We start from the raw sequence: 19731 nt of genomic DNA on the forward strand, positions 1-19731 counted from the left end.
CATCTCGCTGTTTAATCGCAACAATACGTCGGGATCAAAAGAGTGGGCATCACTCAGCTACAAACTTCTCTGGATCTTCGCCAACTGAAGGCAAATTATTGCTTGATGAGCAAATGTATATCTCAAAACCCTCGGGCGTTCTTCGCCGAGTGCTTAACCATTTAGTCTGTCCCGCGTCGAAAGTCATTGATCTTGACCAGCCATGCCCTGGCTCCCTAAGATGTACTTTCTAGCATATGCATTACGCTTTTCGATCTCCTTCTGAGCCCTTTCCCCGTTCCGGACAATCCAGAATAGCACCAGATTAACGGACTGCAACGCGCAAACTACAATGCCTCCGCAGAAGACGAAGTCCTTGGTGCTCGTTAGTTCAGGTTTGATCCTGCGAGAGCCGTGATTCTTACCATGTATCGGCAGAGCGACCCAAATGCGATGCTATCATTTCCATAATTCAAGTCGATATTTTGGTGATCGCAAGACCAAGACCACAGATCTGCCGATGAGGAATTTGGATTGCTCCAGGTTTTGGCATATACCAAAGCCGCAATCCAGACTGCGATAGAGACGGTGAAAGCCGAGGATTCAAGCCAGATTGCCCACAACTCACAGCGGTGGACCTGAAGCTTGTCAGCAGAACACAGCAACACTCGAGAAAGGAGCCAACCTCTGCGCACGCCATGGTCAATGCGGCCAGGTCAAACAGACAGGAAATACCGGCTGCGGTCAGTAAAATGATCGTTGGTTGCATCCATACTATCTGTGGCCAGGCGAGGCGGTTGTTGCCCTGCTGATCTAGAAACCGAGAGCCTTCGGTGGAATTTTTGATTATGATCGTGTACGCTAGAAACCCTCCGATGCCAATGGTGAGCAATGCCGTCACAAGTCGAATGACTACGCGATACGCTGGAGGGATTGTGGGCAGGGAGCTTTTCCGAGCATATGTGTATCGCGGTGATAGGGGAACTTCGCAGTCGGCAAGAGCGGCGGTGCTACTCGTTGTACTGAGTGTCTTCGTGTGGCCATGCATTTCTCGTTGGGCAAGATGGTCGATCGTTAGGAGGATATTCGGTGCCTTGTGTCCAGCCAAGAGCTCTTGTATAAACGGGAAAGACGGTGGACTTGAAGCAAGGTATATGAATCCTTTCCAACATTGCGGGCCTTGGGCCAGCCCCATTTCTCGAGAACCAGCCGGAGTGGTCAGGACCACAGCACCGCCACCACCATCATCTGGCAAATGTGTCTTTTCTGGGCTTCTAATCAGGTAAGGCCACGTCCGGTGTTGAGGGAGAGTGAAGCTAAAGGTGGGAGTCCTACCAAGCGAGACTCGTACCTTGCATTGGTTATGTTCCCCATTTCATTCCTACCGACAGCGAAAATGCTTGTTATTCTTGTTTGTTTGTCCGGCTTCCTCTACCCAATGGACTCATCAAACGTGGCGCTTGTTCTCTGATCTCACCTTGCATATGCCTCAGCTGCATCGTGCTGGAGCAAGTGCGGACTGAGCTCCGTGGGAGTGGCTCGTCCACCATCTAACCAGCAGCCCTTGACGTGCAAGGCCACCCATTCTTTGCGGACTAACTCCCATTAGAAAGGCAAGGCGCCCTCTCATTCGCGCTTTCAGCTTGGGAGTGGCTTTGATACTCGCATGTGGACACCGATTTGCTTACGGCGGTCAACCGACGCTAGGTGGTGAGGCTGAAATGTACCCCTGAGAAACTCGTATCCCTTTTGGACCGCCTTCCCTTCCTGGTACAAACTTGTAACCTGCAAAACCAACAAGATATATTCCCACTATATCCTAGATCACATTCATAAGGTGCGACCCGCAGCTTTCAGGTATGGACCGTTCATGTTCGACTTTGAATGAGTGATGTGTACCTCCAGACAAAACCTCGAGTCCGCCTCCCACAGAAGCGGTAAATCATGTCTGCTCTGCATCCGGCAAAAGAACTTGGGAAGCACCAAATACAAACAACCCCACTACCTCGCCGCACGTTTCATCTTCACTCGCCGCATACACTTGCCGACGGTTGTGAAAGTCCGACTTTGGAGAGTCCTCAGAGCCCAATCTATAATGTCCACTGGGCAGCCATGATTACTCCCCGTACCTCTCATGTCTGATAAATATCTACAGGCCACCGGCGCGTTGCCTGCACAACCGCGTCAGGCCCTCGAACCACAGAGTGGTCGCATACTCGGACACCGAGTTACGCCACCAACCCCCGAGCAGGAAACCGTAAACGATGCAATTCGAGTAACTTTTTGCAACCCGTTATCCATGCCGCAGCACTGTGGAGGACCTTTAGATATTCTTTTGACATGAAAGGTTGAATGGTCTTAGATAGTAAGCATTGAATAAACAATAACTTGACCTCTTAACCTCAGGGATCGACATCATGATGTTAACTTGCGGCAGTTGTCCCCCTATACACCCACTTACCCACATTCTTGGTGTTCAGCGGGTGAAAGTTGACATGTGTCAGCTGTCGTGATATATACGTGCCTCGGTCGAGGCGTTCAGCTTCCAGCAACAGGAAAAAGGACAAAGCTATCGAAATAGGGTGAGCGAACCACAAGGCTGAGGGATCAATGTCTACATACTCCGCCCTAGACAATAGCAGCAGTATATGGTGGATCATATGTGCCGCTCACGCGAGTCATACCACCTGCAGATGCGGCGTCCAATGCATTCACCTTTGCCTGTTCTCCGTACTTTTAATGAAATGCGATGCACTGAACAGCAAATGCGCCCAAGGCTCATTCCTAGGTCTCCCGTCTGATCATCTTCCACTCTGAATCCTAGTCGAGAAGCGCGACTCGCCCCGACGATTATCGTCGCTGTCGTTCTAGTCTGTCCTACCGACTCCCAGCATCCTCCTGAGTGACGGCCTGCTTACTCCCGCTTCGCTCCCCAACCGTCCATTATGGCGAACACAATCCTAGACATATTCTATTCATTATCCAGTTGTATATGCTGTTTCCCGAGCACTCCGCAGTTAAAGATCAACAACAGAAGCTTCCGTATGCTTCGACTGCTGGGCGAGGTAGGAGCCCTCTGGAGCCTGGACATATCAAACCTCCGCAGTGCTGACACCATTTCTTCTTTGTGTAGGGCGGCTTTTCCTACGTCTACCTCGTCCAAGACACCTCCGACTCCGCTCTATACGCACTCAAGAAGATCCGCTGTCCCTTCGGCCAAGAATCGGTGTCTCAAGCCCTCAAGGAGGTCGAAGCATATAGCCTGTTCGCACCGCACCCTAACATAATCCACGCTGTCGACCATGCTGTGCAGACCGATTCAACCACGAAGGTTTCTGGGATTGGGACAGATACGGCCAATGGGGCTAGTAAAACCGTCTATATCCTCCTACCGTATTACCGGAGAGGGAACCTGCAAGACATGATCAACGCGAACTTGGTCAACCACACCCGTTTCGGTGAGAGACGGCTCATGCAGTTAATGCTCGGAGTCTGCAAAGCACTGAAAGCCATGCACCAATACCGCGTGCGGAATACACCCTCACGGTCCGCCGCCCAGTCCATCCGCGACGAAGCCGCAAGCGAAGATGCCGACGCCGCAAAACGGAAAGCTCGCGCCAATAAGAGAACAATGACGGCGTCGCAGGAGAACGAAGAAGAATTGGCGGAAGAACAGGAAGAACCGCTCATGCCCTCCGACGAAGTCACTCGCGCACAAGAAGGCAAGAATCCCGGCGAAACTCGGGCATATGCGCACCGCGACATCAAACCTGGCAACATCATGATCGACGACGATGGCCGCACCCCGATTTTGATGGATCTGGGATCCCTTGCCCCAAGTCCCACGCCTATTACATCGCGCTCCCTCGCCATTGCCGTGCAAGACACGGCGGCTGAACACAGTACCATGCCGTACCGCGCCCCCGAACTCTTCGACGTCAAAACCGGCTCTGTCATCGACACAAAAGTCGACATCTGGAGTCTTGGGTGCACGATGTATGCTTGTCTGGTTGGGAAATCGCCCTTTGAAGCCAGAAGCGACGAGACTGGCGGCAGTCTCAGCATTTGCGTGTTGGGCGGAGATTGGAGATGGCCTGACGAGGGAAACATTTCAAAAGGCAAGAACAAGGTCGGCTCCACGCCGGCACGTTCAAACACGACGTCATCGCAAAGCGGCGCAACGACGGCGAATGGCGACGCGAATAAGTCCCCCGATGCGAACACGCCGGCTTCTGGCGGGAGAATATACCCGCACCCGGCAGCCAGAGAAGTCGTGAGGCGGTGTCTGCAAGTCGAACCGGCCGAGCGGCCGGACGTGGATGAATTGATGACCTTGATCGACACGTGTCTGAGCGAGCTCCCCGAAGACGACGAGACGGGAGGCTCGGAGGGCGACGGCGAATTGTGAGGACGAAAACATTGAGATGTATGTAGCTCGCCTTCTCCCGTGCCAATGCACGTCTGTTTCTTTTCGCTTCTCCTCGAAAAGTTCTCTTTGGGTACCGTGCAGTTTGGAGCTGCGAAGTGGATCTATATTTCGGATGTCTGTATGCGTGTTTGTGTGTGTGTGTATTCTATCTGTGGCGCGGGCGCGGATGTAACGGTCATATCTAAGTACTTTCTGGGCCTCTGGCGGTTGGTCCTGCTGGACAGACTGGGATTCTGGGATCAAGAAGCCTGGAATTCGAGTCGCAGAGCGAGGCTGTCGTTCCTGCGCCTCTGCTATGTGGCGCCAGTATAGCACGACAGGAGCTATATCAGTCCTCGCAATCTGTAGGCCGACCATGAATGATCCATATATACGGGGTACACCCCTGCTTCAGCATCCAGGCAAGAATATCAAGGACGACGCGGCCGGCCTGACGGTCATTATGCCTCCCAGCCCAGTTCATCGAAGCACGATTTGCAATCCTCTTTGGTATCTTGTCAACATGATTTAGTGCTAATGTATCGCATTTTCTTTTCGTGCCCTAGCTACATCGGCGAGACTGCCCAGCGCGCTGCCTTTCTTTCCTAAATAATCGGACTGGATACAAGAAGAGTAAAGAAGTTCAATAACGCGAAGAGCGATTATCGTGCTGTTGAGCTCTTATTTGTTTCCCCCCAAAAGAACCTCCGGAGACGTGAAGCGTGACAATGTGCGTGAAAGACTCCATTTCGATCATTGCCAACCCTGCTCACCCAGTGTCAGTGTCGTACTAATGTCGAGGACATCTCTAGCCTCCTCGCACCAACACTCACGGGCGTTCTCAGTATCTGACCGTGAGGATTCATCAGGAGTGATGACAGACGATCCCAACCAAACTCCCAGGGACGCCTAAAAACATTGCATATCACACATCAATGATCCCTCACCCTCCGAGACCGTCGCATTGCAGGTCTTTTGTGCACGTTCATTCGGCTGCCTTGACAACGTCCGCGGCCTCCGTGGCGGCCGCTGCTGACTCTGGGGCCTTCTCCACGGTTTCAGGCACCGCCGCTTCAGTCTTTGCTGGCTCTTCGGCTTCGGCGGGCTTGGGCTCTTCGGCTACTGCCTTTCCAGGTTCTGCGTCCGCTGCAGGCTTCTCTACCTCAGGCTCACCAGTTGGCTTTTCCTCGGCAGCCTCAGCAGGTTTTTCGGGAGGAACAGAAGACTCTTCCTTCTTGTCTTCTTCTGGAGCTTCCTCGGATTTTTCATCATGGACTCCGTTCGTGGCAGTGTCCTTGTCACCAGCAGCATCGCCGTCCGCCGGCTCCGCACCTAGGATCTTGTTCCACTGGCTCAGAAGGTCCATGGAGCGCTTTCGGAACTGGAACTCTTCATCTCTGGGGATGGTGTTGAGCTTGATCAAGGCTTTCAGGACCTTGTTGATCTTGGTGGTTCGAATGATGCTGACTTCTAGATCCGCATAGCCTTCGAGCTTTTTGATGTACGTGGCCATCATCGGCATCTCATCTTCCTGAGGAGCTTGGTCTCTGGACAAGAACCCCTTCTGTAGCTTGTGGCGGAGGAAGAGGACTGGACTAGGTTAGCTAATGTGCAAAGGTCTGAGTTGCTGAATGCCCACCTTCTTTCTCGCGAGCTTTGCGTGCCTCGACCGGGTCCAACGGCTTTTCTTCTGGCTCTGGTTCGACTGCATCTGCCATTTCCTCGTCCTCTTGAGCGGCTCGCGACTTCCTCTTCTCGGACCTAGCCTTGGTCGCCTTCTCTTTGGGCTTCTTCTCTTCAGTCTTGGGAGTCTTGTTGGTGGTCAACTTGATTTTGGTGGTCTTGGGCGTCTTTGCAGGCTACACGGGAGTCAGAATCTACGGCCAATATTTGGAGAAACTCCTGCCACTCACTTTCTCATCTTCGTCTTCATCCTCATCCACCTCCTTCTTGCGCTTTTTGGAAGATTTCTTGGGCTCAACATCGGCGTCAGCGTCTTCCATCTCCACGTCGTCGGCTTCAGCTTTGGCCTCGCTCTTGCGCTTCTTCTTCTTCTCAGCTTTGGCGACCTTTTCGGCTTCTCGGGCCTCTTTCGCGTCGATGTCAGCCTGCAAAGCTGCTGCATGCTCATCAAGCATGGTCTTGAAGAATTGCAAGTCGTGACCTTCGGCGGCGACCTTGTATGCCGCGAGGAGAGCTTTGGCTTTACCCTTTTCTGTGACGTCCTTGCAATCTTCGGGCGTCAATGGAGCCAGGTCGGTGTTGTGGATCCACACGCTTTTTGTTGTCAGCTTCAGCGCAACTAAAGAAACGTTGGGAGGGTGCTTACAATTCATTTGTGCCCAGAAACATGATAGGGAACGTTCGTTCATTCATTTTCTTACCGCCATCCGCATAGGCTTCGTTGTAGGTTCCATCGTCCTTCTTGGTGGTGACGGGCCTGGTGTTGATCATGATATCGGGAAGCATATCTTCGTCTGCGATGATTGATGGCCACGGTGGATACCCTTTGAGCCTGGCAAGATAGTAATCGCCCGGTTGAGCATCGAGATGAGTGATTTTGGACATGGACTTCTTCTTGTTGAGTTTCTTGCTCTTGTGGTCAGGGGCGGTCGATGACTTTCTCCTTGACGACGACTTCTTGTCGGCAGGAGCTGCACCGTTGGTCTCTGGCTGAGCAGTCTCTGCGTCATCCGTCTCTTTCGTCTCGGTGTCCTCGGCGGTGGGGGCCACAGCTTCGGGCTCGGTCACGGGCTCTTGCGGCTCCTTCGGTGGTTCTGATACGGTCTCGACAGGGCCATTTGCGGTTGCGGTACCTATGAGATTAAGATTAGCATGGATTTCCTGAATCACGAATGCATCAAGAATACCTGTGTTTTGGACCGGTTCAGTCTCAGTAGATTTCTCAGCGGGAAGAGCTCCCGACATCTCCGCGACAGTCCCGGAGGCGGGCTCGGCTAGCGAGGGAGGAGCTCCGTCGGCCGGTTGTGGCACTTTGACAGGGACCTCTGTCGTAGGAGCCGATTCTTCAGAGGCCATGCTGGAACGAGGTGGGTGAAGATGGAGGGTCGAGGGAAGTGACGCGTTGGTGGAGCGCGCAGGAGAGAAAGTTGTTGAGCCTGTCCAGCAAAAGGTATCAGTAATGATGTACTTGGAGAGATTCTGGTCAATGCAAGATCGGTCTGCCTTCAGGAATCAGGGCGCAGATTGTGGTGCGCCGGGAGTGCGTGGGACGCGACAGCAGTAGCTCTTGCCAAAACCCGGATTGAACGAGATCGGCCAGCCGACAACAGCAAACAAGGGGAGAACCACAGACCAGGCGACTCTTGATGGATGAACGAAGATGAGGATGATATCGATGCGACAAAGGATGGGATGGTGGTATGCGGGTGGTCGCGATGGGATGAGAAGTGAGGTCTGCGACTGCGACGATGATGGAGAGGGAATTGAAATGGCCCAAAGCAACGCAGCGAGAAAAGCCACTGCAACTGCCTGGCAGCCAATCACAAGCCCCACCGTCGCCAAGACCTTTGGGGAGCTGCTCTGTGCAAGACGAACTCGGCCGGCGATAATCGCCAACGTCCTGAGCGAGCCAGGCAACCCACGCCAGATCGTCCTCCTCTTTGTTCTCTTCCCAAACACGATCCCGTCCTTTGAGATGAACAGTAAATGCGCTCACCTTGAGTTCTTCACGAGCAGAGTCTGCTCCTGAAATTGCTGGCCGTGGCCGTGGAGCTCAAGCTCCGATAGAACGGGGCGGGGAAACACAGGTCGATATCCGCGTCAGACGCAGGCAGATTGAGGCTTCCTCACCAGATGCCTGGTGTGTGAGGCGAAAGGGAGTCTGGCCGGTGCGGTTGAAGTTGTCGTCGCGACGTGAGTCAAAGCAGGTACAGAAGTGGTGATCAATTGCACCTGGCAGCTTGTGCATTCACTTTGTCTGCGCAAAAGGGAAGTGGCTGGGGATAAAAGATCAACACCTGCGGATGACTGGTGGCAAAATGTGCAGCGCAGCTTCAGATCAGAGATCGATATCGGGCCAGCACCAAATGGGAAGGTCTCCCTTGGACGCTCTTGAGATGGGCCTTGGTTCACCTGTTCATTGTCTGGATGTGACTTGGAACTTTTTGATGGATTCTCCTATTTCCAGAGCAGCCACATGAGGTCAAATTGAGCAGCATCCAATGCTGAGACACTGGGACGAACTGCGACATTGACCAGCACTCTGACTGCTAACTGTTACGGCGAGTCATAGAAAGGCTGAATGCAAAATATACGGTGAAGCATTAGACTGGACACCCAAATTGGGTCGGGCTTGGCGTCTCCCGGCAACTCGGCTTCGTGTCTCATTTCCATTGACTCCGACTCTTTTTCTCCCAAGTACCGCTGGAATGAAGGAAGCACAGGTCATCGCTTGAAATAAGGTCCCTTTTCTCTACCCTACCGAGAGGGACAAACTGTGCTCGGGCCTACAACAGGTATGGTTGTCGGATGACTCAAGATGAGGCGCTAAGAGTACACCACAGGCGTATGAGTGCTGCAAGTGCCATTCCAATACTCCATCTCTCCTTGATCTCACTGAAAGAGACATCGGGCCGGCGTGGCTCTCCCTATCGAACTGCCCACAGCAGAGCTGAGCCTTGGTCATCTGGCTTTGTTCAATGTCCCAGCGTTTTCCATCACAAACCAGCTTGAAAATGGAACTATATCATAACTTCAGTCCTGTGGACGTGAGTTCGAGAGATCCTCAGTCAGACCTTGGCTGCTCCAGTTTCTGGATATCGCTGTTTAAAGCTCAATAAGCCGAATTCCCTTCCCCAAATTGACAGGTTTGATGCATCTCACCCGGACCAAAGAGTCTCATTTCTGCGGGATATGTCATTGATGCATGCTCTCTGATACTCACCCTAACCTGCGAAGCAGATCTCCCACACACAGCCGTTCTCGTGATGCGATAAACCATTGATACTCATGCATTTCTCCAGTATCGGCTCAATCACGCGTGTGTCTAGTCTGAAAGATCACTGCCACATCAGAGGTCGTATACGTCCACCAATGTGGTCTCCCTTGCAAATCCGTCTCCCTGTGACTGTCTCCCGTCGACTGTGCTAGATATACAGAGGCTGTGTTATTGGCGGACATGCATGTCTGGATCCGTTGTCAATGTCACTGCACGCTAGACTATCTCCTCGCGGCGCACAGGGAACCAGGATTAGATTGTCAGATAGGATCGGAATTATTAGAATGTCCATGGCCTCTCATTAAACATTACATGTACATTGTGTCTTGTCCCTTGGAAGCCCCCTTCACACTCTCGCTGGTATGCACCGAGGATAGCTGCGGGATATGCACTCGGGGTACACACATAGCAGAGGCATTGACACGAGCGGCGCGTACCAAGGTCCATATCCCACTCTCGACTGCAAACGGAGGAGTTTTCATCAGACGTCTCTCTCACTTCACTTCGTCCCTGATCCATAAGGTACGTTATCAGATCCACGCCTTCAACACCTCATATGCAGCATCACAAACGCACAACGGAGAACGCAGCCTCCTTGCCGCCGTGTGTCGTGAAATCGTCACATCGTTCAACGCCTCGTAACAACAAGAAGAAAGACGTCTATATGCACCTAATCCGGCCGACGCTCGTGTGTAGCAATAATCTATGCAGGTCTGCGTTTCGTTTGTCGTGGTCATGGAAGAGCAAAGGGAACCCAGTAGTAGAAAAGGGAGTTTGTACAGCGGCAGGCTTGAATGAGTTGGTTGATGCGTTGAGCTTCGCATCTTCGCACCCGGGTACCACGCCGTTCTGGCGGATCAGGGGCTGAGAGTTGTACTGTCTGGCGTCTCCAAGAAGGCGAGCCGGGCGATTTGAGTTTCTTTCCGCAGAGACGTCCATGGACTGGATTCTTTGGCTTGACCGACCTCTTTAATCGATCGTGGTTCGCGGGGTGGCCTTCAGACTGGCCCCGGGAGACTTGTACCACTTCGGCCGGGAAATGTTGCGCGCTTGCCGAGTTCCTGTTTGGCAACGAGGTCGGCTTCAAGCGGCATTCACCACGGCGGTCGTCTTCTCCGGCTCCCAGCCTTCCTTCTCTTTAATCCCCAACCCCGATGCCTTGGCCTGCCTTTCGGCCCCCAGCGGCACCTGGACAGGCTTGTGGATCCTCACGCACCAGAGGAACCAATCCTCAACCACAAGCAGGTTGAGGAGTACATCGTTGAATTTCCAGCCCACGAAGCACACGATGGAGCCCGCAACCGCGTCGAGGATGAAATGGTTCGCGGTCGCGACAATGGCGGTCAGGATAGAGAAGGGGTACAAGAACCCGAGAGCAAGGCAGAGCATCCGCCGCGTGCTGGGCAGCCGGATGTGAGGGGCAAGGTTGGGGTGGGAGTTGTTGAAGAACGGAAGATGGACGATCTTCCAGGGCTGCGAGTGCTGGGGAGCAAGCGGGATCGTCATGATGGTGACGCCGATCAGGAGGGAGTAGCCAAAGTGCAGCGAGGGCATTGCCGCTGGGTCCAGGAAAGTCTATTAGCATACATAACTTTTTGACTGACTGCCTTCCAGCTCGTCCATTCCCTGATTGATCCTTGGGGACGTAGGAGAGGATTTCGGACTCACCATATTGATTGCAGAACCGATTCTGCGTCCACACCGAACTTGCGCCTTCTTTGCCATGCACGGTATCAACAAACCCGAAGCTCTTGGCGATCTCGGCCTGAGGCCCATCGTATTCAGGATCACTCAGCAATCGAGGCGGCATACACGGCCAGAGCGTGAAAACGACGAATGCAAGCAAGTTGCAGACTGCCATTGTCCGCCTGCGCGCCTCGTAGAGCCACGGTCCCGAAGGCGATCCTGCCGGTCCAACGTCGCTCCCATTTTCGCCTGACTGAGCAGCTGCGCGGCGTTGAATAAGACGGTTTCTGGTAATCGTGTAGTAGTACAGCCACACCAAGAAAGCGATGGTTCCTGGGATGTGAATAAAGCTGTACAGCCAATTGATACACATCATCAGGTGTGGATAGGACAGGAAGAACTTCTGGACGGGGAGTTCCCAGAAGATGTGCAGGCGCTGTTCGAGTTCGATCACCTGCAGCGCATGTCGGCGCGCAACGTGGACTGTACCTTCGACTAACGTGACGGCAGTGAATGCGCGGCCGAGCTGGTAGACCTGTTTCCCACAAATGTGTCAGAATGGAAGTTTCTTTGGACAGAAGCCTGGCCACATCTCCAGATTTTGACTGACCCAATATATCAGAGCCCAATACCAGGCCTCTACCAAGAAGGGGAACTTGTGCAGTATTCTGCTCAGCAGTCTATGCCGGAAAACTGCTGTATTCGGTGTCTGGATCACCCTCCGGTACCCCAACACAGGTATCTTCACCTCCCGCTCCCGCCATTTGTCCTCTTGACTTGGTAACAGAGATGGGCTTAGTGATCTCTTTGATCGGGAGATGTGGAGGTTTTCGACGTCGGCATCTGCGCCGCCGTCGACCGCGCGAGCGAGCGGAAGGTCAGGGACATCGTCGTCGTCTTCCTCGAACGAGAAGGTGAGAGGGCTCCGCGAGGACGAGAAGGAGTCTGGCGCACGGTTGATCCAGGCCCCGCCGAAGAGGAGGACTATGACGGCCAGCGGCTCAAGGTACGCGCCTGCGCCCATTGCGAGGACGGTTTCTCTTCGTCTCTGCTGGCTGGTTTCCTTGCTTTGGCTGTTCGTCTATTGCCGTCTTCTTTGCTCCTGATGTCTGCCTAGTATTCTTTCTTTGCGTCACGGACACGGAGACAATCCCGATGGGCAAGGGTCAGCTATTCAGGAAGAAAGCAGGAAGAATCTCACACAACCAGATACGCGGGACAAAAGTGAATATGTATGGGCCGGGGAGGGCACAGGCATCTCACGGACGAACCGGGTACCAGACTAAAGAGCAAGGCAGCACAGGGTACATAGCATGGCCAGCCACCGCATTACCTCTCGAACGGGCAAAGCTGTCGGTACCATCTCCCTCCCACTGGAGCTCCTATGAGTAAGGCAAGGTCCATTCCGGCCACCACCGAGGCTCTGAGCTAGGGATCAGAGTTTCGAGAGGCGATTTAGTCAACGGTCATCGCTGGAAGAATAGCTGAGCTCACTGGCTTCCCGCCGGTGTATAGGTCAGCAGATTCCATTGCGGACCAGAGAAGAGATAGGAACGAGCGAATGGACAGTGGACAAGGCGCACCCAGCTGTGGGGATCAAAGCGACGGTGTGGGAGTGGGTGACAAGGCTTGCCTGTATCAAGTAATCAGGCACGCATCCGAGTTCCGGCAGCTGCATGCATTATTGGGACTTGTACAAGTTCCAAGAGGCATTTGTCGTGTGCCCAACATGTGAGCATTGCTTTGCCTGGGCCCCTGCAGCTGAAGCGTTCATTTGGATTCGTCCGCTAACGGCTCGGCTGTTGGACTCGGGGCGTTTACTCGTGCTAATGCCCGGTATAAGTTGTTCTTGTATTACTTCGGTAAAGTGAAGTCGAAAGAGACATGCGGTACGGCGAAGAAACATCATGCGATTTCGTCATTGGCAAAGAATAGGTTTATTCCCGCATCTTCCGCCCCGCTCTTTTACGCCGGTCTACAAGTGCCTGACACTTCGACAGTGTATCACACTGGACTCCAAAAGAGTACCTCGTATGGTGACAACAATCCTCGACACTTCTCCCTTGTTCTTTTCCCAAGCCCTAATCGCGTTACACAGCGTACAGTATCGTTACCGTGCCCTCCTTATGCAAAAGCTAACAGGGCCGGAAGCTTTTCACAAGCTCATCATCCTGGACCCCAAACATCCGGGCGTCCCGGTAGCGTCGAGTCACGGGATTTCGTGGCATCATCCTCCGATCTCCCTCCTCCTATTGGCTGCTCTACCGGAGCCTCGCCAACATCTCGGCGCGAGGTAAAGACCCGGCATCTGGCCGAAGAAGTGATACACTTTCTTTGTCGGCGTACACTATCTTCCTCGTTCTGGCTCTGGCTTGGTGTTGTGTCGCGCGGATGGAGAGCTGGTCGACTTGGCCGTGTTTTGCTGACCATGGCTGCTATTAATGAGCGAGTGGACTGGATGCCGCGCTGAACTATCGGATCCATCGCTGGCATCCTTCTGTCCTCTCGTCAGCACGGCGCACCTCCAACGCCGTGTCGACATCGCAGATCTTGATCGCGGGAGAATCCATCGCTTTTCGGCTGTGATCCCAGAACCGATACTCTGGAGAAAGGTGAAGAGGAGCCAGATGCTGTAGTTTGCTGGTTCTCCCAAGCCTATGCGAGTCTCGTCCTCTCTGGAGGATCTCGCATAGCTGAATGATCTGAATGTTGATGTCGTTCGACCGTAGGCCAAGAGTGCTCGTGGATTCAGGAACCGACTCGTCTTCAACCAATTTTTCGCCCGACATTGCCAACTCCTCTACCCACAATGCTGACCAAGAGCTGCCCTGCTCCCTTCTCGCCTTCAACATCCCTGATCCCCCACCCTGCCGAGCCAAAAGCATTGAGATCTCTCGCTAGTTGAATCGTACGCTCGTTGGCCATCACATCTCGCCCCACCTGGATTCTGCCGACGTCCTCAGATCCCATGGTCATCAGGGTGAAGACAGTCTCGAGAGCTTCCAGACTCACACAGCCACCTCTCTCAATGCTCTCGAGGAGTTGGAATGCGCTCATCCGCCCAACATCTTCCGGTGGCTTGCCTCCCTCTGGCGGACTCGATGAGTCTGCGGAATATAGACACCCAGTCGAAGTCTCCGCCACGAGCGACAGTCCAAACCCGAGCCCGACCTTCCTTTTGGCGCCTGGATTGTCCTTTGTCGGCGCAGGCATTAGACTAGCACTGCTGACGTCCGAAAAAATATAAATGTCGCCTGCGAACTGATTCAACACACCCCTCGCTGCCTCAATCATTCTTGCATTATTCTGGCCACTGACGCCCGTCGAATAAGCCACGCCTCGGATCTTCTTCACTCTCCCTGGATTGAGCATGTGTAAAGTCTTGGGCAGCCGCACTTGGTGGCCAAACACCAACTGCACCTCTCCCGCGCCGCCCAGGCCTCTAGGGCCAGGGTTGGACCGCTTTAAAATCCTCAGCTCGATATCCCTCTCGATGCCGAACCTCGCGTAAAGCGGTAAAATCGCAGTCCTGACGGAATCCACGCTCATATCCCCCCACGTTTCTGGGGTAGAGCTCGTGATCACGCCGGGGCCGGTGAACATGATGTTGAACTTGGCCTTGCTGAACGGCGCAAGCAAGCACATCGGCATCAGGAAGTAGGCCAGCCCCCGAGTATTCGTGGCGGGGATCTCGTGTCTTAACACTCCTGAGACGCCGTCCGCTCCACTGCCCGGCGCCGACCCAGTAATCAACCCCGGTTTGTACAGCAGCACCGTGCCCGTGTATGAGATTTCAATGTGCGAGCCATTGGTGACCGCTTCGAGAAGTCTCAGGAAGGAGATCTCGTGAGGCGCAAGGCCAGGGTTGGTTGGTGAGTTGGGGCGGATCTGATCGATGCGGATCGGGCGACCGAGCAACGTGGACAAAATCAGGCGTGAGGTCAGAGATTTGTGCGAGGAAAATCGGAGGGGAGGTTGGGAGGTCGACATTATGGTATAGAAGAGAGAAAATACCAGGCGTCAGCGCATGTTATGTGTGAATGCGACTCTATTTGTGCCTGCGCTTGAGAATCGGCATTCTACGTTGGAAAAGTCGAAACATGTTCGCTTCTCCGCAGCACACAAATTTTTCTCCGCATCGGAATCAGTCCAGTCTAGGTTCACATGCCGCTTTTGGCCTCTGGAGTGCATGATGCGATGCATCGACTTGACGTTGATCCTCTTCATTTGACTTTCCGCAGTTGACAGAGTCGCGGGCCGCCATCTCTTCTGCCTCTCTACATTTGTAAGTCAGGAACATAGCCGCGCTCAATGAAGACCGTTAGGAGTTTGCACAAATATCCTCCAGTCCGCTGTACACAAGTCAGGCCTTTCGCTGCTGCTACAACATTGCGCAAACATCCATTCCACCTCAGACTGACGCAGTTCCCATCTAGAAGCCAATCCACCATGGCTGCCGCGTTGAATCTCCCTAAATGGTACCAAGAACATTTCAGTAGTTCTAACATTGTCCCGACCCCCGCTGACTCGTTTTCCAGGCTCAAGGACAACTCGCATCTCCTCAAGCCACCCATCAACAACTACTGCGTCTATGCCCCCTCGGCCTCTACCGGTGGTCTGACTGTCATGGTTGTGGGTGGCCCAAATGCTCGAACAGACTACCACATCAACACTACACCCGAGTTCTTTTACCAGCATAAAGGCTCCATGCTGCTGAAGACCATGGACACCTCAACCACACCACACACGCCCGTTGACATTCCCATCCACGAGAACTCGATGTTCCTCCTACCCCCCAACACCCCTCATAACCCTGTCCGATTCGCGGATACCGTGGGTGTTGTACTGGAACAACCTCGACCGGAAGACTCTGTTGACACGCTGAGGTGGTATTGCAAAAATTGTCATAACGTTGTTCATGAGGCAAGCTTTCACCTCACAGACTTGGGCACGCAGATCAAGGAAGGTGTGCTGGCGTTTGAGAATGATATGGACGCCCGGACATGTAAGAACTGTCGCACGGTTGCAACATCAAAACCGGCACCAGGTGAGATTCAACAGCCTCCAAGATTCCCAGATGAATGAGGAATTCATATCGATGGTCATCCAGTCGCAGCCATCAAGGTCTTTTCCCTTTCTTCTGCTACATCTGCTGGAGGCAGTTCTTGTACCTTACCCTTAGCCGCCGTGATCTGTCGCAGAACATCTTCTGCAATTTTGAGTGCTGCTGGAGGCAGTCCCGCCAATTTTGCAACCTTCAACGCATGGGAGTGTCTATTGATGCCCTTCTTCAATCGGTGCAAAAACATGAATGATCCATGCTCGTCCTCAAGCACATCAGTACAGTAGCAGCCAAGTTTTGACCAGCTCCGTGTCATGTCTGCAAGGGCATGAAAATGGGTTGCGAAAAGTGTCCGGCACTTGTTGATATGATACAGGTGATACAAACTCGCGTACCCAACAGCCGTACCGTCTTCAGGAGTCGTGCCCCTCCCTACTTCGTCCATGATCACAAATGACTTCGGTGTGGCGTGCTTCAAAATGGCTGCGGTCTCCAGCATCTCCACCATGAAGGTAGATTGATCTCGAAATAAGTCATCCGCAGCTCCTATCCGGCTGAAAATCTGGTCGACAAGCCCGATCTCAGCATGGACAGCTGGCACGTACGAGCCCGCCTGAGCAAGGATTGTAAGCAGAGCATTTTGTCGGAGAAATGTGCTCTTTCCCCCCATGTTGGGCCCTGTTACCAGCCATATTCGCTCGTTCTGGTCCAGGACGAGATTGTTGCTGACAAAAGACCTGCCTTGCTCTTCCAGTCCTTCCTTGACGGTAGGGTGCCGGCCCCCGATGACTTTGTGCTCCGTCCCATTGTTCAGGATAGGTCGAACCCATGATTGCTCCCTCGCGAGGAGAGAAAAGCCACTTGCGACATCTAGTTCGTCCATGACTGCCGCATTGCGCCGTAGTGTCACCAGGTTCTTGATGACAAGCTCCCTCAGTGTTGCAAAGATTCTTTTTTCTTCATCTCGGATGTTGAGAACCGCTTGATCGATTCGACGGCCCAGCCGTGTCCAGTCACTCAGATAGAAGGAGCGAGTACTTTTTGAAGATGAGACCATTTTGGCGTGGAGCGATTCCAACTTCTCTCGATTGAAGCCTGTAGCGCTGCGGATATGGCAAATGTGGCCGAGGCCAGGTGTGGACTTGAGGATCAAAGTCGGCGCAGATAATTCCTCTCGCAGTCTATTCGCCAGGCTGACTTTCTCTGTTTGCAGGGAGTCCAGGTCTTCATGTAGCCGAAGCAACGCTTCGCTGGCATTGCGACGCATTATCCATGGTTCCTCGAGTTCAATCTCATCCTTCTTCTGGTCTTCCGACTTGGTCCGTGTTCTCACGGCTTTAGGCAACAACTCCAGTTCTTCTGGAGCACTCTGCAGAACGACATCATGTGCCATGGCTGCTACACTTGCCGCTTCGTCTTCTTCAAGGCGATGCTTTTGCATGAGACCTTGCTCGTCAATGGCAGAAGATATCAGAGCCTGAAGCTCAGCCGGACCTTGCAATTCAAAACGTCGCAAAAGCTTTCGGAGAGGTAGTACGACATTCGCTTGATCCAAGCCATTGGTTTCTGCAACGTTCAAGTCTTGCTCTAATGACTGCAGAAGATCATTCGTTGCGACGGTCTCGGCGATAGCGCTCGCTAGCGATAGCATGTCGTCAGCATCTCCTTTGTTCAGTGCAAATTTCTGAACGATACGTTGGACATCGAATGTTCGTCGAAGTCGAAAGATTAAAGACTCCGTGAGTTCCTCGTTCTCGACGAATACCGACACTAGGTCAAGTCGATCATTGATTTCACTCAGGGAAGCTGATGGAGATGTGAGGCGGTCTCGGAGAAGGCGAGCACCACTTTTAGTTGAAGTCCTCTTGACAGCATGGAACAAGCTTCCTTTCCCAAGGCCGTCTCGTGCAGTTTCCAAGATCTCCAGGCCCCTTAGACTGTTACGATCGATGTTCAAGATAGCCTGGAGTTCCCGTTGACGTGGAGGTTGCAAACGAAGCTGTACACCTTGGAGGCGGTGGCGGACATAGTCCAAGAGTCGGTGCCCAGCACATTTTTCTGCTGTGCTGAAAATCTCGTCTGAACCTATAGCCACAGGGGACTCGAGCATCTGGTTCCATTCGGTCATGGAAACAAAGTCGCTCTCCGTCTTGTGCAACGTAAGAAGTCGATGGTCATGCCCAACGATTTTCTGCACCTCATCGCGAATTTCCTCGGAGATGTCAGAGGGCATAACGATCTCGCGCGGGTCAATTCTAGTCAACGCCGACGACAATGAGCCGCGACCTGTGGTCTGCGTGTAGAAATCACCTGTAGATAAATCCAACCAAGCAAGACCGATCTTCTGCTCGCGCTCGGGGTCTGAAGCTTCGGAGGTGCTACCACTGCTTGGTTCGATCACGACAGGGTCCGGGTTAATCGATAGCAGGAAGTTGTACTCGTATGGGTCCAGGAACTTCTCATCAATCAGTGTACCCGGGGTAATCACTCTTGTCACACGACGGTCGTGCTTGAGGCCACCAGATTTGACCTTGCCAGAGACCTGGATCAAAAATTCTTCGCATATAGCAACATATTTGTTGAGATCTTGCACAAGCATTTTCAAGAACCTGTCCAACTGAAAAAAGGGAAAGCCAGCCATTGCAACGGGACCAAGCTTGGTCTGCTTGTGGCCGACCTTGAGATTGAGGAGAGGCCCGTATTCTTCCGCCTGCTCGAAGTACAATTCATAGAAATTGCCGACCCTCGTGAGCAGGACGCAGTTGTCGAACTTGGCCATGTTGGACTTGGCACCCTGGAGCACCGTCGGATACTGGGGCTCATCATCGGCGGGTAGGTCGGGGAGAGCCTCAGCCTGGATCGTGCCTTGTTGTAGCTCTTTCACCTTCCTCCTTGACACCGATTTTGCTCCTCTCCGCTGATCTTGACCAAGGCGCCATGGCTTGACGGTAGGTTTTATGGTCTCTCGATGCTGACTGTGAGGTATCAGGAGCGGCCTTGGGCGAACGATGCTCTCTAGCAATCGGAGGTCTCGGCCATGGAGTGATTGAACGAACGGCCGCATCGGGTTTGTCTGGCCGCAATCAGATGAAAGAGGTCGACGCGCTTGACGCGTAAATTGTCGAGGCGGAATGGTCGCCGCTTTTAGGGATGCCGGACTTCATAAGAGGATGAACGAGCACTACTCGGTAGATACCTAGTAACCACGTACCGAATACTGGTAATTTCTTATTCACAAAATAAACCCAGCAGGATGAAATATGTGGGATACGTTTGAGCTAGAGTCATTGAAAGGAAAAGGTCCATTCTTGCTCTTCAAGCCTTGTTTTCACAGGAGCAATAGCTCTGGTAGGCAGCCCATAATCGTCAGCAAAATAGAAAGACAAGTGAACCAGGTGCATAGTGAGAGGATACAAATACACTAGGAAGAGACGAGCAAAATGTGTTCCTGTAAATTGATAGACTTTGAAGGCACAGCTATCTACATATTGGATTTTCATCTCAGTCTCATAATACCGCCCATCAGATAATGAAGCAGTTTGCTAAAAGTTCACAAACATAGAAAGCCAACAGCCCTGTTCCGTTTCACTGCATTCTTGAATAGCCTCCCCTTGAACCATTATGAGCATTTCAACA

General features: G+C 53.0%; 7 protein-coding genes across 10 annotated transcripts; 2 read left to right on the plus strand and 5 right to left on the minus strand.

Moving 5' to 3' along the window:
* Positions 1-183: 183 nt before the first annotated feature.
* Positions 184-1174, minus strand: PV07_04562 (uncharacterized protein; the record flags this gene model as incomplete). The annotated part of the gene is made up of 3 exons (XM_016391378.1): positions 184-354; positions 405-617; positions 665-1174. 3 exons carry the CDS (start codon positions 1172-1174, stop codon positions 184-186), a joined length of 894 nt encoding a protein of 297 aa, XP_016253280.1.
* Positions 1175-2719: 1545 nt separating this feature from the next.
* On the plus strand, positions 2720-4877 carry PV07_04563 (uncharacterized protein). Its single transcript, XM_016391379.1, has 2 exons — positions 2720-3044; positions 3113-4877. The coding sequence occupies exons 1-2, from the start codon at positions 2925-2927 to the stop codon at positions 4385-4387; spliced, it is 1395 nt and encodes a 464-aa protein (XP_016253281.1). The 5' UTR covers positions 2720-2924; the 3' UTR covers positions 4388-4877.
* Positions 4878-4914: 37 nt separating this feature from the next.
* Positions 4915-8566, minus strand: PV07_04564. Of its 3 annotated transcripts, none has more exons than XM_016391382.1 (6): positions 8067-8566; positions 7258-7506; positions 6717-7203; positions 6301-6664; positions 6027-6246; positions 4915-5977 (listed from the first exon to the last, which is right to left on the minus strand). In XM_016391382.1, the coding sequence occupies exons 2-6, from the start codon at positions 7424-7426 to the stop codon at positions 5373-5375; spliced, it is 1845 nt and encodes a 614-aa protein (XP_016253284.1). In that variant the 5' UTR covers positions 7427-7506; positions 8067-8566; the 3' UTR covers positions 4915-5372. The 3 variants fall into 3 exon arrangements, with proteins under 3 accessions (XP_016253284.1, XP_016253283.1, XP_016253282.1); XM_016391381.1 differs by having other exon boundaries at positions 7704-8566; XM_016391380.1 differs by having other exon boundaries at positions 7258-8566.
* Positions 8567-9586: 1020 nt separating this feature from the next.
* Positions 9587-12573, minus strand: PV07_04565 (uncharacterized protein). Its single transcript, XM_016391383.1, has 3 exons — positions 11644-12573; positions 11016-11568; positions 9587-10906 (listed from the first exon to the last, which is right to left on the minus strand). Exons 1-3 carry the CDS (start codon positions 12055-12057, stop codon positions 10431-10433), a joined length of 1443 nt encoding a protein of 480 aa, XP_016253285.1. The 5' UTR covers positions 12058-12573; the 3' UTR covers positions 9587-10430.
* A 356-nt stretch (positions 12574-12929) lies between these two features.
* On the minus strand, positions 12930-15109 carry PV07_04566 (18S rRNA biogenesis protein RCL1). The gene has a single exon (XM_016391384.1). It carries the CDS (start codon positions 15021-15023, stop codon positions 13800-13802), a length of 1224 nt encoding a protein of 407 aa, XP_016253286.1. The 5' UTR covers positions 15024-15109; the 3' UTR covers positions 12930-13799.
* Positions 15110-15247: 138 nt separating this feature from the next.
* PV07_04567 lies at positions 15248-16452 on the plus strand. 2 transcript variants are annotated; one of them, XM_016391386.1, is made up of 3 exons: positions 15248-15318; positions 15470-15511; positions 15572-16452. In XM_016391386.1, the coding sequence occupies exons 2-3, from the start codon at positions 15483-15485 to the stop codon at positions 16116-16118; spliced, it is 576 nt and encodes a 191-aa protein (XP_016253288.1). In that variant the 5' UTR covers positions 15248-15318; positions 15470-15482; the 3' UTR covers positions 16119-16452. The 2 variants fall into 2 exon arrangements, with proteins under 2 accessions (XP_016253288.1, XP_016253287.1); XM_016391385.1 differs by having other exon boundaries at positions 15248-15511.
* On the minus strand, positions 15378-19167 carry PV07_04568 (uncharacterized protein). The gene has a single exon (XM_016391387.1). It carries the CDS (start codon positions 19157-19159, stop codon positions 16136-16138), a length of 3024 nt encoding a protein of 1007 aa, XP_016253289.1. The 5' UTR covers positions 19160-19167; the 3' UTR covers positions 15378-16135.
* Between the last annotated feature and the right edge of the window lie 564 nt (positions 19168-19731).

This window comes from Cladophialophora immunda (genome assembly GCF_000835495.1).
Source record: "Cladophialophora immunda strain CBS 83496 unplaced genomic scaffold supercont1.2, whole genome shotgun sequence".
Lineage (NCBI taxonomy): Eukaryota > Fungi > Ascomycota > Eurotiomycetes > Chaetothyriales > Herpotrichiellaceae > Cladophialophora > Cladophialophora immunda.

Excerpts from the sequence above, each read along its gene's own strand:
- PV07_04563 (XM_016391379.1), top strand. The coding sequence starts at position 2,925 with ATGGCGAACACAATCCTAGACATATTCTATTCATTATCCAGTTGTATA. Across the intron at positions 3,045-3,112 it reads TGCTTCGACTGCTGGGCGAG|GGCGGCTTTTCCTACGTCTA; the intron begins GTAGGAGCCCTC and ends TTCTTTGTGTAG.
- PV07_04566 (XM_016391384.1), bottom strand. The coding sequence starts at position 15,023 with ATGTCGACCTCCCAACCTCCCCTCCGATTTTCCTCGCACAAATCTCTG.
- PV07_04567 (XM_016391385.1), top strand. The coding sequence starts at position 15,345 with ATGAAGACCGTTAGGAGTTTGCACAAATATCCTCCAGTCCGCTGTACA. Across the intron at positions 15,512-15,571 it reads GCGTTGAATCTCCCTAAATG|GCTCAAGGACAACTCGCATC; the intron begins GTACCAAGAACA and ends CTCGTTTTCCAG.
- PV07_04565 (XM_016391383.1), bottom strand. The coding sequence starts at position 12,057 with ATGGGCGCAGGCGCGTACCTTGAGCCGCTGGCCGTCATAGTCCTCCTC. Across the intron at positions 11,569-11,643 it reads ATTGGGCTCTGATATATTGG|GTCTACCAGCTCGGCCGCGC; the intron begins GTCAGTCAAAAT and ends TGTGGGAAACAG. Across the intron at positions 10,907-11,015 it reads TCGGTTCTGCAATCAATATG|CGGCAATGCCCTCGCTGCAC; the intron begins GTGAGTCCGAAA and ends TCCTGGACCCAG.
- PV07_04568 (XM_016391387.1), bottom strand. The coding sequence starts at position 19,159 with ATGCGGCCGTTCGTTCAATCACTCCATGGCCGAGACCTCCGATTGCTA.
- PV07_04564 (XM_016391382.1), bottom strand. The coding sequence starts at position 7,426 with ATGGCCTCTGAAGAATCGGCTCCTACGACAGAGGTCCCTGTCAAAGTG. Across the intron at positions 7,204-7,257 it reads TGAACCGGTCCAAAACACAG|GTACCGCAACCGCAAATGGC; the intron begins GTATTCTTGATG and ends TTAATCTCATAG. Across the intron at positions 6,247-6,300 it reads ATGAAGACGAAGATGAGAAA|CCTGCAAAGACGCCCAAGAC; the intron begins GTGAGTGGCAGG and ends ACTCCCGTGTAG.